This window comes from Lemur catta, chromosome 5, assembly GCF_020740605.2.
Source record: "Lemur catta isolate mLemCat1 chromosome 5, mLemCat1.pri, whole genome shotgun sequence".
In the NCBI taxonomy this organism is placed as follows: Eukaryota; Metazoa; Chordata; class Mammalia; order Primates; family Lemuridae; genus Lemur; species Lemur catta.
This window is the reverse complement of record NC_059132.1, coordinates 73,518,600-73,533,092: the sequence shown is the minus strand read 5'-3', so window position 1 is coordinate 73,533,092 and position 14,493 is coordinate 73,518,600. Positions and strand designations below refer to the sequence as shown.

Sequence of the window (14,493 nt, the reverse complement as noted above, 5' to 3'; positions counted from 1 at the left end):
CAAACCCTTTGTGTATACATCATCCACCTGGACCCACTGCATCCTTTCAATAGGACTTGGGAGTTAAGGGGAACCAACACAACCATGGAGTTCATGTTACCTGTTATGCCGTGAGTAATAATGTCTTTTGTCTCTGACCCAGGAATCTTGTGTCTTCTGCCAGCCTCTATGAAGCTGGAAAGCTAACTTGTTAGCTTGAAAGCAAAGTCTGAGCACCCTCACAGTTCTTGACATAACTTTTGAGTGTTGCTGGGTTTTGAAACAAGCATCTCTCACTCAGAGAAAAGAACTTACCAAAATCCAATAAATTTACTGTTTTAGGATTAAAGTATCTGAAGAATAGCAGGGGAAAACATCTTGACTGTTTTTACCACTATTGTTGGTGGTCTATTCCTGCTGAGATTGTCTTTAAATCCCCATTTAAGTTCCTTCATCACACTAAACATCTCACCGAGTTATTTCAGTTTCTTTTACAAAGCAGTTATGTGTACTGTACCTTTCCACAACATTTGGCTTTGTCTATAATCTTTAGGGCAAACTCCTTTCCAGTGGACCTAGGGAATAAGCAGAGGAAGACCTTTTAAAGACATGCATGAAAGATACTATCATTCCTATTTTTCTTCTACAGCACAGACTCACAGAAGAAAAACTTGGCTTCTTCCTCTGTGCATCAAAGACAATGCCAGTGGAGTCAAGGGAGAAAGGTACCCAGAAAAGAAAAATAACAAAACCAAAAAACAAAGCCACGCTGTATGTTAAATATCCTTTTATAAATACTATTAATTATGATATTAAGTAACTGATATTTAAAGTATTTAAATTCTGTTGTATCAGTGATAGAAAAGAAAAAATTTTTCCATACTTAAAATCTCAGAACAGTTCTCTTAGGAGACAGAATAAAATTAAGAATAAAATGCATCAAATTTACTGAAAATTTATTATCAAGGTACTTTTACATTAATATATTAGTTACATTAGCCCATAACTCAACACTGAAAAGTAACCAGAGTTTACTTTATCCTCAGACAATACCTCAGCTATGATCTGGTGCCATGTTGTTTGCACTTTCAAATGCTCTTATCTGGCACTTTTACTTGGACATAGAATCTTGATGTTATTATTTAATTTTTCAATCACCTTTAACATAATTTAATTTGAACATGCCAAAAATATCTATTAGTATAGGAAGTCAGTTCAATAAAGAACACTACAGTATCTTAGACCACATCAATTCTCTTTAAGAGCTGCTGTTTTGCCAGGTGGTCATAGCACATGCTGATGAGGCCCAGCTTGGGACAGTAACTTTTATCTAAATTGCTCTCCCAGGCCGGGCGAGGTGGCTCACACCTGTAATCCTAGCACTCTGGGAGGCCAAGGTGGGTGGATTGTTTAAGGTCAGGAGTTCGAGACCAGCCTGAGCAAGAGCCAAACCCCATCTCTACTAAAAATAGAAAGAAATTAGCTGGACAACTAAAAATATATAGAAAAAATTAGCCGGGCATGGTGGTGCACGCCTGTAGTCCCAGCTATTCAGGAGGCTGAGGCAGGAGGATCACTTGAGCCGAGGATTTTTGAGGTTGCTGTGAGCTAGGCTGATGCCATGGCACTCTAGCCCAGGCAACAGAGTGAGACTCTGTCTCAAAAATAAAACAATAAATAGTCCCCCTCCCCCCCCCCCGCACAACAAACTCAACCCTGCCTTGGATTCCTAACGAGTCTTTAGAAGTCATATTTTGGATGCCTACTGTGTTACTTAGGTGGCAATCTGTGCACGAGAGCTAAGTTAAAAGGCTTAGAGAACAGGGAGTTAACTTGTGTACCATTAAACGAGCACTAAAGCCTCACTAGAAATGTAACAAAGTGGAAAAATTGTAGTTATCAGAACTTTCTGGAAAATTCCCCCAAAACAATGAAAATTATCACTTAAAACAGGTAGGATAGTGGCCCATAAACATGACTGTACTCTGAGTCTTTTCTTGTTTACGAAAGGCTTAGAACAGGCAAAATAGGCTGATTCTTGAAGATCAATAATCAGAGCTCATATACCCTGAACTGCTTGCTATAATCAATTAAGTTATAACTGACAGGGAGGGTTATTGTGGGAATTAAATGACTTAATACCAGTACAGACTGAGAATAATGCCTGCCATGGGTAAATGTTATAGGAGATTTTCTTTAAAAAATCTTTCCTATTCCTCTCTGGCTCATGGCTGAGACCTGATATATTTCTCAGTGGAAATGCATACAAAACAGTTTTACATTCTACATGTATACATATATTTTTTTCTTGTTAAATTGCTGATGGGCATGTAAAATGGCTGGTCTCAAGGGTAGATCCTTTCAGGAAGGAGGGAAAAAAGACTTCCCAGACAGGCCTTTTGTTCATTCAGAGTGAACTCCAATGAAAAAGATGTAGGTGAACAAGTAACTATGCTCACTATCTACTCACCTGTCCATACACTCTTTGACTACTGCAAAATTGCCGTCACCAATGACCTTCCCAATTTTGTACTTCTCAAGAAGAGCTGATTCAGAGCACCTGTTTCCATTCACACCTGCAAAAAGGATAAATGCAGATTCCAAAGAAAACATCAGCATTTTATATTGATTCCTATGTATTTATAAAATAATAAATGGCAATGCATTTATTTTTAAATCTGTGGTGAAACTAAAAAGATATCTCTGAGCATATTTTCTGAATAGAACACCTGAATCACCAATTTCCTTTTGACCTTGTTGGTTGGAATCAGAAACCATAATCAACAAACCTAACGAATCTCTGAAATATCAGCTGAAACAAGTGGTTAAGTCTTGGGTAAAAAGGATGTCTAACTTAAACTTTCCCAAACTCTTTTTGTCAATGCCCAAGAAAGGGGAACAGCTAAGTGGCTCATGCCTATAGTCCCAGCTACTTAGGAGGCTGAGGTGGGACGATCTCTTGAGCCCACCCTGGGCCATACAGCGAGACCCCTGAGTCTCTTTAAAAAAAAAAGAAGAAGAAGAAGAAGAAGAAGAAGGTGGGGGGAATGGGATGGTGGTGGGAATTTAATCTTCGAAATGTTCTCAAGATTTTCCAGTAGAGACAATTCTACCTAGATAAGATGTATTGTTAAGACTAATTCTTGGCTCAAAACCTTCCCAAAAAGGGAGAGTTATGATTGGCCCACTTCCACTATGTGTCCTATGGCTCAGCACACAGCAGACATCAAACACACACATTTTTGTTATCTAATTGGGCAAAAGGAAATACATTTAGGAGTTGTGAGCAGATCACCGCTAAGGAAAAATAAAAGAAGTCAAAGCCCAAATTTGAAGCTGCAATAGCCTAATTAACGACAATGAGATTTTATGGATCTTGACATGTACCCCACCCCTACACCTCTCACCAAGGCTAAACGGGCTCACAGGAGCTATGACCACATTCCTGTTTAGGAAGATCGTAATTTATCACAAGTGGATTCTGGGTGGCTACCAACTTCACATGGATGATTTCCTCTGCAAAAGTAATGATCAGACTGAGAAATACCTTCAGGACTCATGCAACGATCCAGTTCAGGTCCACCGTTTACATTGGAAGAAGATCTGCCGTGAGCAGAAATCTGTTGAAGAAGGAGAATGACCATTATTTGTCAGTATAAATGTACAAATCTTTAGCTAGCTAACCCTTAGGTAATGGAAAACGCTAATTGGATATAAAAATGTAAAGATGCAGAATAGAGGAAGCATTCCCTTACTTCTCAGTCAAGGAAATAAGAAATCCAAATTAAGGTTACGATCAGCCAAATTCTTAATGGAATAAAGATAAGAAGAATATAATTCTTCTGGAAAGTTATATCTCAAAAGATAAACAGAGAGATCCCTGTGCATCACCACTTGTCCCAAGAATAAAGTGATGGGGAGGTGGACTGCCAATGCATTGAATGACAGTGGCGAGTGGCCAGTTTATCTGAATGTCTAAACCTCACAGCCCAGAGCCAGGCAGCCGCCAGTGGGCTCAGGCATGGACACTGGGCAGGAACCATCTCCCCTCTCAGCACTCAAAGCTGCAGGACTGAGCAGCCTGCAGGTCCCCACATCCCCTGCTGAGGCCTTACAGCCCATCTTTGTCCCTCCTCTGCCTGAGGCCCACTTGCTCAGCTGTCCTGGAAGCAGGTAGCACGCTTCTAACACATCCCTGTCTTGAGCTAATCTGAGTAAGATTTGGTTTACTGCAAGCTGCTGTGTCCTGTCTGACTCAAGGACTCTCTAGGAAGTCTGATGAGGGGCTGGAACACAGGCATTTTTACTCCAGGTACGTTTTCCCATGGCCGGGTAACTTCTTGGCGTGTTTATTAGTTGAGTTCCTGTGAACCACTGTAACTTCCCCAAAGTTTATTTTGATCCAACCCCCACTCCCATCCTATCCTGATCCCCTGTACAGGCCAGCTACAAACCTGGTTTGTGTTGGGATCGAGGGTGACAAGGAGCAGGGAAAGAGACCAGGAAACAGGACGGGGTGGAAGCTGCTCCTCCAGTGGCTGAGAGAGAGCAGCAACGGGGCGAAGCCTGGAGGAGGAGGAAGCCCTGGGCCAAGTGAAAGGCTACGTTCTAGCGTCCTAGACAAAGGCTTCGCTAAATCACCAGGAAATGCAGCTTTCCTGGCAAATAATAATGGCAACAACATTTTTAAAAACTTTCAAATTGATGGATGTTTTTAAAAGTGTTAAGCCTCAAACATTAAAAAGCAAGCACTTTATAGCGTTCACAAGAGTGACATATCCAATTATGTATCCAAATACGTTCCTTTATTTGAAAATAAAGCTTTTATGAAAATAAACAGCATGAAAAAATTTTTTTAAATTTTTATTGTAGTGCAGCTGAACAGAGACATAATTGGACAATCTTGCTTTCTCCTCACTCTTTAGTAACATCTACAGCAACAATCTGGGCTGCTTTAAAGGATACAAAGATGAAGACACACAGTTATTACTGCCCAGAAGTTTACAACCTTTCGATGAGTCATATGTGCACTTAAACGTAAAGGGCGTCAGGGAAACCCCTCCAGCCCAGGACAGGCGCTGATGGTTATGGATGACTCTGAAGAGCCGTGAGAGGGAGCCATTTTGCCACAGCACGGACCTGCACTTGTGTGCCGGAATCACCCAGCGACTAAGTTCATTTGACTTCCCGGTAATGAAGCCTGGCTTTCCTGAAGGACAAGAAAAGCTTGGTATTCACCAAGATTTCTGGGCAGATCACTGGAAAATGTGAAGCATCCATTGTTAAATACAAGAGAAAGCAGTTCCAGTGCCCTGAGACACATGCAGACAAAGAGCAGCTACAATGCAGAGGATAAAGCTGTGACTTCACAAAATTCTGTTTCCTTTGCAAAATTTTTGTATTTCCCTGTCCCTTGTGAGAGAATTTACTTTTACTAAAGGATCAAATTAGTACCAGAGGGATCAAATATGGCATTCGTGATTAGACCTGCCCCGTTTCTACTGTCAGACTAACAATTTATATTAAAATCTCTTAAAATGCTAATGAGCGTTCATGCTTCCATCAGCAACTATGATGCTGAGACAGCACCAAGACAAGTGCCTGGGTGCTGGATGTGAGTGAGGTCCTCTCAATAAAGCATAATGGGTTGCAGCATCTGGGCTCTTTCAAGATATCGTCCATAATTACCAATAGTTTAAAAAGATGGGATTACGTTGGGGGTGGGAAGGAGGGGGGGCATATATTTCCTGATGAAGTCCTGATTGGTTGAGAGGAAAGGTAACAGAAAAGACTTGAAGGTACTACAGGAGTGTTCTATGAGCCGATGTTGCTGCACCACCCACCTAACTTTTCTGGCAGCAGTAGCTCCATTTTTTATGGGTAAGCAAGGAGGGGAAATGCAAAAGAATCCTCCTCCGCTAAGAACTTTTTAAAAAAAACATTTGAAAACAGAGTAGAAAAAGCCATACAGTGCTGTCAACCGCTAGCACCACGTTAAAAGGCATTCATGGCCGACGGAGTACATTGGATGACGCGCAACACTCCAGCTTTCTGTTTTTAGCCGGGAAGTTATGTCAGTGTCCCACATTAAATCTCTCTGATAGCAAATTATTACAATTTCTACAAACTTAAAATTTAAAGAGAGATGTTAAGTACTACACTAAAAATGTGAAGTTTTGTTCCAAAACAGGCAAGTCTCAAAAGTATCAAGAATGGTTATTCACTGCATCATGGCATATTATTGACTTTTGAGTATAATGCTGGATACTATTTCATTTTTTTAAAACAAGGAAGAACAACTTGAACTGAATCTAGGAGATATTTGTGTGTAGTGAGTCAACTTCCTTGAATGCATTTTAGAAAAATGGCATCATAATTCAACTGGTAAGTGGTCTACTACTGCAAGGGTCAGAAGGTCCAGAAAGTAACGCTAGGCTTTATGGGTCGCTTTATTGTTCACTCCAACTATTCAACTCTGCTGCTGTAGCAGGAAAGCAGCCATAGGGCATATTTGAACAAATGAGCACAGGCATGTTCCAATAAAATTTTATTTAGAAAAACAGGTGATGGGCTTGAGCCTAGGAGTTTGGGGTTGCAGAGAGCTGTGATGACACCACTGCACTCTAACCCAGGCAACAGAGCGAGACCCTGTCTCCAACACAAACAAAAACAAGTGATGGGCTAAATTTGGCCAGCAGGCAAACTCCCAGTCTGCAAGAAGGTTCTTAGGAAAACTTTTCCTCTAACATAATTCTTAACACTTTTAAACTTACAACAGAATCACCTTCAAGGTATGGTTGTTGTTATAAAGCAGTTTTCTTTCCTGCATATTAGAATCACCTAGGAAGATTTGAAAAATTCTATTGCCAGGCTGCACCCAAAATTAATTAAGGATCCCTGGGGGTAGGGCCCAGGTATTAGCATTTTTTAAAGCTTCACAGATGATCCACTGTGCATAAAGGTTGAGAACATCTGTGGAGGAATCTATTACCGAAAATCATCTATAGCCAAAGAACAACCATCTCTGTAAGAAAAGGAAAATAAGACACCCATAGGTTTTATTGGATCCTACTTTGTGCCAAGTCCTGATGGGAGTACTTTACACTGAATGAATTAGATATTGTCTCCACTGACCTGTGAGGAAACTAAAGCTTACAGAGGCTACGTAATGTGCCCAATCACCAAGTAAATGTGGAATCAGAATCTTAACCCAGGTCTGACTTCAGAGCCCAAGAGTTTTCCAGCTATTCTCACACTGTCCTATCCTCTAAGATTGCGAGAGAATTCCTGCAGGGCTATTCAAGGAAGTCACCCAATTCCAGACTCATGGATGAAAATACACATTGTGGTGTGTTTAGAACATGTTTGCAGACATATAACTATAGTAACATTCCTGTAATTTATTCACATAATAAACACATTGATAAATTCACAGCTTTTCCTCACAGAGTTTAAGAAAAATTTGTTCTTTAAAAAGATGACTTCTGAAGCATACCACAAATTTTCTAAAAACCAGTATCCTAAATAGTACTTGTAAATAAATTTGCTTCATTGTCATTTTGGTGGGTTTTTAAACATTAGAAACATTTTCATTAACTAGAAGGAAAGCCAGTGTAAATTACTACAAATACTAAATTAGGAATGCATTTAAGAACAGAAAGCTTTAGTACTTTTATATTGAATTTGTTTTAATTTGAAATATTTCAGTATGAGTAAGGAGATATGAAAATAATCTGAAGCTGGGCTGGGGGCTCACACCTGTAGTCCCAGCTACTCAGGAGGCTGAGGTAGGGGGATCGCTTGAGCCCAGAAGTTCAAGACTGGCCTGGGCAACAAGGCCAGACCCTGTCTCCAAAAAACAAAACAATACAATTAATCTAAATCAGCACTTAGGGGTGATAACATATGAAGTATTCTTACCTGTAGCCATACCTCAGACTTGGTTTCATTTAGCAAAATTAGTGGCACTTGAGACTTAAGGATGATTAACAGAGATAAACAGAACTCACTGCCTGCACGTGAATGAAGTTTAAAAGAGCAGCCGGCTTGACAGTCTATCAAAGGGGCCGTGGTGAAACCTGCTGACTTGTGCCTTTCTGTTCTTCTGAGTACAGTCACCACCTCAGTTGACTACACGGCCCACCAAGACCAGCACAGAACTTCACCACATCTCCCCGAGTGAGCCTTTCAAGCAAGGTGTTGGCTTATTGGATTTGGAACAACAGACAGGTGGTCTGACCATGCCTACTTGCTAAGAATGCCTGCACGCGTTCACGGTGAGCTTATACTGACTTCAGGATGCCAGGGTGGTGGGACAGGTGCCTGCTTCATCAGTTACAACTGTGGAGGCCACCACAGTTGGCCACTGCAACAAACTGTAAGTCTTCACTCCATCCGATTACCTCTGAAAAGAATTCCTAGTGACCCACTGTTCATAAGGGCCACTTAAGAGTAATACATGTGTGGCTTATATTCAAATGAAGTTCTTAAAATTGATCCTATTCATACACTGATTTGTTTGGCAAACCCCTCCCTCCATCCACACAATGATGGGCTTCCACCGAGATGAACCATTTACTCCCCAAATGCACCAAATTTACTCAGCAACTACAATGTGCAAATCACTGTTCTCAGAGGCTGAGATGCATTACTGTACTATAGTTTATTTTGTTAGGGCACTGAAGTCTTCAGAACTGCTTTATCCTCCCTTTTGTTATTGTTTCTCTCCAATAAAGTCAATTATTAATATGTTCAAAGAAAAGGAGTCACCACCCAACATTTCTGGGGTAATGAAAAGTGGTTGGTCTCTTGGTATTGAAGATTATTAAGCAGTTTTAATTACAAAAGAAAAGCCAAAGCTCCAGAGAAAAGCAAAAATGTCTAAGGTCAGCAGCTACCGTGGATTTACATTTCACAGCTTTGAAAAGAAGTGTTCAGGTTCAGAAGGTCAAAGAGTTACATTTTAGCTCTGCCAATCAGGATGAGATACTACCAGCCCTTTCATCGCACTTCACAAATCTGCAAAGTCTTTCACCACCAGCAGACCCAGGAGACATCATCAGATAAAGTATCAGCACATCAGACAGTTTATAATCTCAAGATGTTGGATAATGTTCCACATGTACTTTTTTCTTCCTTCTTTCAACTGACAAGAACGCTCACAGCAGACAGCCTCCAGGCACACGCTTCAGCATCAAAACACGAGACATTCTATCCCTCCGTGTCCACAGATGTGCTCGTGACTCTGAGGCCTTAAGTTACTACTGCTTTAAAAGTCTTCAACTGGGACGTGGATGATGAATTAAAGTTCAGGGAAATGCTTTCCTCATCCATCTGGCAGCTGATGACACATTTACTACTCTTTATTGCCTATCTGTCCCAAAGAAAATGCTGTGATTTAAGCATAGCAAATATTCCTGCCGGGAAAGTTATCAGCTAGATCGAAGGACGCAGAGGAAGCAGAAGATCATAGGCTGAGGTCAAGGAGAAAATGGAAAATCAGAGAGACAGGGATTAACAGAAGAAAACATGTCGGCGGTAGCGGGACTCTGGATTTGACGAGGAGAAAAAAGAATGAGCAGGGAATGATTGGTCCGGAGAACAAAAGGACTGGAAGGAGAACAAAGCAATAAAATTGATGGGGAGAGGCTGGTGGCCCTCAGAAAGGAGGATGTCCAGGAAGCTTGGAAGGACAGATGAGGGAGGGGGGACAGCCCCAGGCAGGAGTCTGGGGTGGCTGATAAAGAGATGAAAACGGAGAGAAGGCTGGTGTGGTTGCCAGACTCCAAAATGGCTCCCAGGAGCCTCATCTCATTTTCATGCCCTTGTGAAGTCTCTTCCCACACTGAACTGGGCTGACATGTGTGACTGCTCAGATATGGAAATGATGGGGTCTGGCTCCCAAGGCTAGGTCACAGAAAGGGGAACTTGTGTGTGACACTCTCTTTCTCATCACTTGCTTCTGGGGAAAGCCAGCTGCCGTGTTCTGAGGAGACTCAGGCCAACTTAGGGAGGGGTCCACTCGGCAGGTAACTGAGGCCTCCTGCCAACAGCCAGGACGCAAATGAGTCACCTTGGAAGTGGCTCCTCCATTCCCAGTCAAGCCTGCAGGTGCCTGCGGCCCTGGTGTACACCCGGACTGCGGCCTCATGAGAGATGTGGAGCCAGAACCACCCTGTTAAGCTCCTGAATTCTTGAGCCACAAGAAGTGTGTGAGAAAATAAATTCCTATTGTTGTTTTAAGCTGCTAAGTTTGGGGACAACCTGTTCCTAACAGAGTCATTTATAGGTGACTACTAGGGTTGGACAAGTGGACAGGCAGGAAAGCAGAGATGAAGGACAGAGCTGGGAGGGAAAGTCAGTAACAGGAAAGACAGGAGGTATAAAATCCGGAGTCTGACTTCTCTCACTTTCTCTTTCCTTCTTGTACACTACTGCCTATGAAGTTTTTGTAAGTGAAACTTCCTTCATGTGACAACTGAATCTGGAAACCCCAATGTTTACAGCAAGAGAATAACAGGCTATTCGAAGTGCTTTCTCTATATTTAATAAGTGAATCTCATCACCCTGTGCAGTAGGTGCTATCAATCCCCTTTGCACAGCTAAGGGTGATGTGCCCTGCTCGGGTCACACAGCTTGTGTGTGGCCAGCCCAAGATAAAACCTGGCACTCTGACTTTACACGCTTTAATCCCTATCCTGGGCTGGGTCTGTTTTCACACGGAGGCCGAGACCGCAGAGCACGAAGCGGGCTCTGGGCTTCGTTCTTCTCTGAGGCCGTCCGTGTAGCTGCACACTAGGGGGCGCCATTTCCACCTTAATTCTCTGGCCTAAGCAGACTGAAGACTTGCCTTGGTTCCCCTGGGCTTAACTAGAACAGACTGGAATGGTCACAGAAGACCTTAAGAATTAGAGGAGGAAAAAAGAAAAACAAACAAGAGTCCTGAGAAGCTACACACCCTTGTAACACAAGCCTCCCACAACTTGGCGTGAACTGGCCTTCCTGTGGAGGTCTCTGGGATCCCCCCACCCCACCCGAGCCGGCTGTGAAGGCAGCCCGGCACCACCGTGGTGAAAGAGGCCGCGTCTGGCCCGCAGAAATGCCTCCTCCTCGGTCACAGCACCACGAGTGGCCTTGCCCTTCAGGAAAGCCAGATTCCCTAAATGCAAACAAAAGTGAATCCAAGTCCTAATACCTAGGGACTGGGTTCTGGGGAAGAGCCTACCAGGGACCTGCTGGGTGGCCTTAGCCTTTAAGATGTCATTTTACACATTTTTGGCCTCTGTTGTTCCAGATGATCTGTTTAACAGACTGGCCTTGCTTTCCCGCTGTGTCCCTGGGGCTGGTGGTGTTCATGAGCACGGGCTCTACTTTCAAATCCCAGCTGTGCCACTGCACCCACAGTGTGGCGTCCCTCCCAGGCCCCCATACAACGTCATCTCACAGCCATGTAACCTGTGCACGTTGGGCCTGAACCACACTGTGTTTCCGACCTATGCCAATCTCGACAGTACTCAGCTCCACTGCTGGCTTCCAAAGAAAACCAATAACCCTAACCTATTGTGAACTTTGTCACCGGGCTGTCACCCGGCCGCCTTCTCTATCTTCTGCCTCCCTTCACCCAGCTTCTGCCCCATACATACCAGGTTCTCCTCCCTCTTTTCCCACCCTGTCCTGCGAGTCCTCCCAATCTCTCAATCCTTTTCCATGCAGAGCACATGTGTGAATCTAAACCCAAGTCCTCAGCAGCAAACCACCCTCTTGGATTTACCCTTCGTAAAAGACTTAGCACCACGTTCCTGTAACAATCACACACGGTTCCTCCCGGAGCACCCGTGCTGGAGCCCTGGGAGCAGGCCCACCAGTGGTAGAGAGGAGTTAGACCACAGAGGCCAGAGACAGAGACCTCGAAATAGTCAGATGCCCATCGAGCCATTAAGACCTCGAGCAAGTCATTTCACATCTCTAAACCTCAGTTTCTTCTTCGTAAAATGAGGACTAAACTGAAAGATCTCAGACTACTTCCAGTTTTCACATTCTACGTTTTAGGTAACTACTGACAAAAACTCTTCTTTGACCATTAGTCAGGCTCTTCCTCTACTCACTAGGACCACCCTTGGGTTTCCCCGTCGAGCCTTGCAGACTCCAGTTTGAGCAAGAGTCCTGCTAAGTCAAGTTAGGGAAGATCCTCCACCCTTGGTACCTGACCTTGATATTAGATGCACCTGGCTGCCTTCAGCAATAATCCCATCAAGTCAATTTAGCCAGAAACCCCTTATCACTGATGTTTCTTCTTAGTAATTTTCATCCACTGACCCCTACCCCCCCACCCCCGCCCTCCTTGGTTATAAATCCCAACTTTCCTCGTCAGAGTTGGAGTCCAAGACCCCCATGTAGTTGTCCCTATGTGCCTACTGCCATCACCCCCCACTTAGAATAAAGTCTGTGTTACCATCTTTAACAAGTGTCAGGAATAATTAATTGTTTCTTTGCTACTACTTAGGCAAAACCAAAAAATTATAATTGAGGTACAATTAACTCTCAGTTGTCCTAAGGTCTTTCAGTTTTAGGTATAAAGAACCTTAATTACTTGGTCATCACCCTATTTTGTACACTCTTATCTGCAAAAATGTATTGCCAATTTGAAGAATGCTTTATGTCTGTTACTGGCTTTATTCAGCCCCTCAAAAAACTTGATCTTCTACAGCTGTATGAAGGGGGCAGAGTTGTCTTCCTCACGAGGGTATGAAGAACACTGAGTACTTTTTGTGGAGAAGAGGGACACTTCCGCCTTTCTCTTTCCTCTTTCAATAAGCAAACAAAAGTGTCATTAATCTGTGATAAGAGATCAAACATCACACATGTCACCCTGTTTTCCTTTTTAGTTCTTTCAATGTCCCCACCAAAATATAAAAGTTCCAGAAATGGGCACAAATGGAAGAATTGTGACAGAAGGCCAAATTTTGCTTACCTTTGACTTAACCTTGCTTAGTTCTCTAGTGAATAAAACCCACACAGTAAAAAACCATCAATGCCCAGAACCGTGTCCTGGCAAACAGCAGAATCAACTCCTGCACAGGCTGTCCTGGCTGGTTTGCTTGCTTCTGTCAATTCTGATTCTTTGGAGAAAGACTATCTCCAAGGCCATGAAAGCATCTAACTAGGATAAATAATGGTAAAGAGTTCCTGCCCATGAAAAACAATCCTCCATTGTCAGATATTCCCTCTTAATTGATCATAATAAGCTATTTTAAATGAAAGGGAAGGGAAAAGTATACCACTAACACACGGTAATTATCTGTAATTCTCCATTTGTAATGTCACTGAACAGAAAAAATAACTTGATGTCTTATAATGACATCAAAATTAGGGTATTTGGTACAGTAAAGTAACTTTTACATTATTTAAAAGGCTGGTTTTCAACCCAATGACAATATAAACCACAGACTTTAGGAACTGTAATGAGGTGAAATTTCCACAGGGCATGACCCATGAGAATGGCCTTGTGGCCTAAAAGCTGGAATCAGTGTGGCAGGGACTCATTTAGCTACTAACATTTAAGGTAAAATTCAGTGATTCTGTATCAGCTTTAAAGTGAAAGGAAGAGAGACGCCCAAGCTTCTTGGTAAGTTTTCTGGCAACTTAAAAGAACTATCCATCTAGCATTTTAGAGGTCATTTTAAATCAAACATCCATATTTTACAAATGAGAGGGAAAAAACCAGAGGAGGTCTCACAGCTAAGCCCACAGGCCTCAGGCCTAGTGGAGGAGGAGGGGGTTGTCAGGAAAAGACCACTACCTCTTTATCTTACCTACAATCTCAACTTCAATCTCCATCAGTAATCAACACTTCCCTTAATCAACACATGATCTGTCTTTATCTCTCTTGGTATCAGTATGTAATCCTTGAGTGCATACTGTGTGCCACATGCTCGAGTTACTATAATAATTAAGATATACCTAGCAGAGTAGCAACAATTTTACCTAATGTCTCAAGCAATAATACAATTGATTAGCATGTTTTTAAAATTCCGTGACTTCACTTCACAAATGCAAGCAACCTTGTGCGAGGATGTGTGTGTGTGCGAAGGAGTAGGTGTGTGCACAGAACACTGACATGTACTTCAATGAAATGGTTAGCTGTGCAGTCCTGAAGCTGGAGTCCCAACGCTAATCAGCAGCACCCACTGACCTAGTGGCAACAAGAGAAAAGGACAATCTTGGGCTTACAGTTGAAAATGATAATGGTAACTGATGGGTAACAAAAAAGGGGGAAACCGACCATGACCCAGAGAAAGCAGGGCCTAAGGTGCCTCACCCAATGCCCTAGGTTGAGGATCCCAGCCCTGCCTGGGGCAGTGGAGAAACGGCAATGACCTTTGTATGGGGCTCACTGGAAAGTATGTGGGACTTGCCTTAGGTTAACAACTAACCAGCACTAGAACCCACTCGCTTTTGCTTTAACAAACTATGAAACAACCAGAATTGGCAAAGAGTTGAATTACTTTTATTTTA

At 42.7% G+C, this 14,493-nt stretch overlaps 1 protein-coding gene across 4 annotated transcripts in view; it reads right to left on the bottom strand.

Annotated features, from left to right (window-relative positions):
- Positions 1-14,493, bottom strand: part of DCLK2 (doublecortin like kinase 2) — a 153,228-nt gene that overhangs the window by 27,210 nt on the left and 111,525 nt on the right. For all 4 annotated transcript variants that reach the window (XR_006735373.1, XM_045552102.1, XM_045552104.1 and 1 more), the window contains exons 6-8: positions 3,527-3,599; positions 2,450-2,555; positions 497-554 (exon numbers count right to left, since the gene is read on the bottom strand). Coding sequence is in view for 3 of the 4 variants with exons in the window: in XM_045552102.1 (XP_045408058.1) it covers positions 497-554; positions 2,450-2,555; positions 3,527-3,599 (237 nt within the window). In the remaining variant the exon portion in view is untranslated. The remainder of the gene's footprint in view (positions 1-496; positions 555-2,449; positions 2,556-3,526; positions 3,600-14,493) is intronic.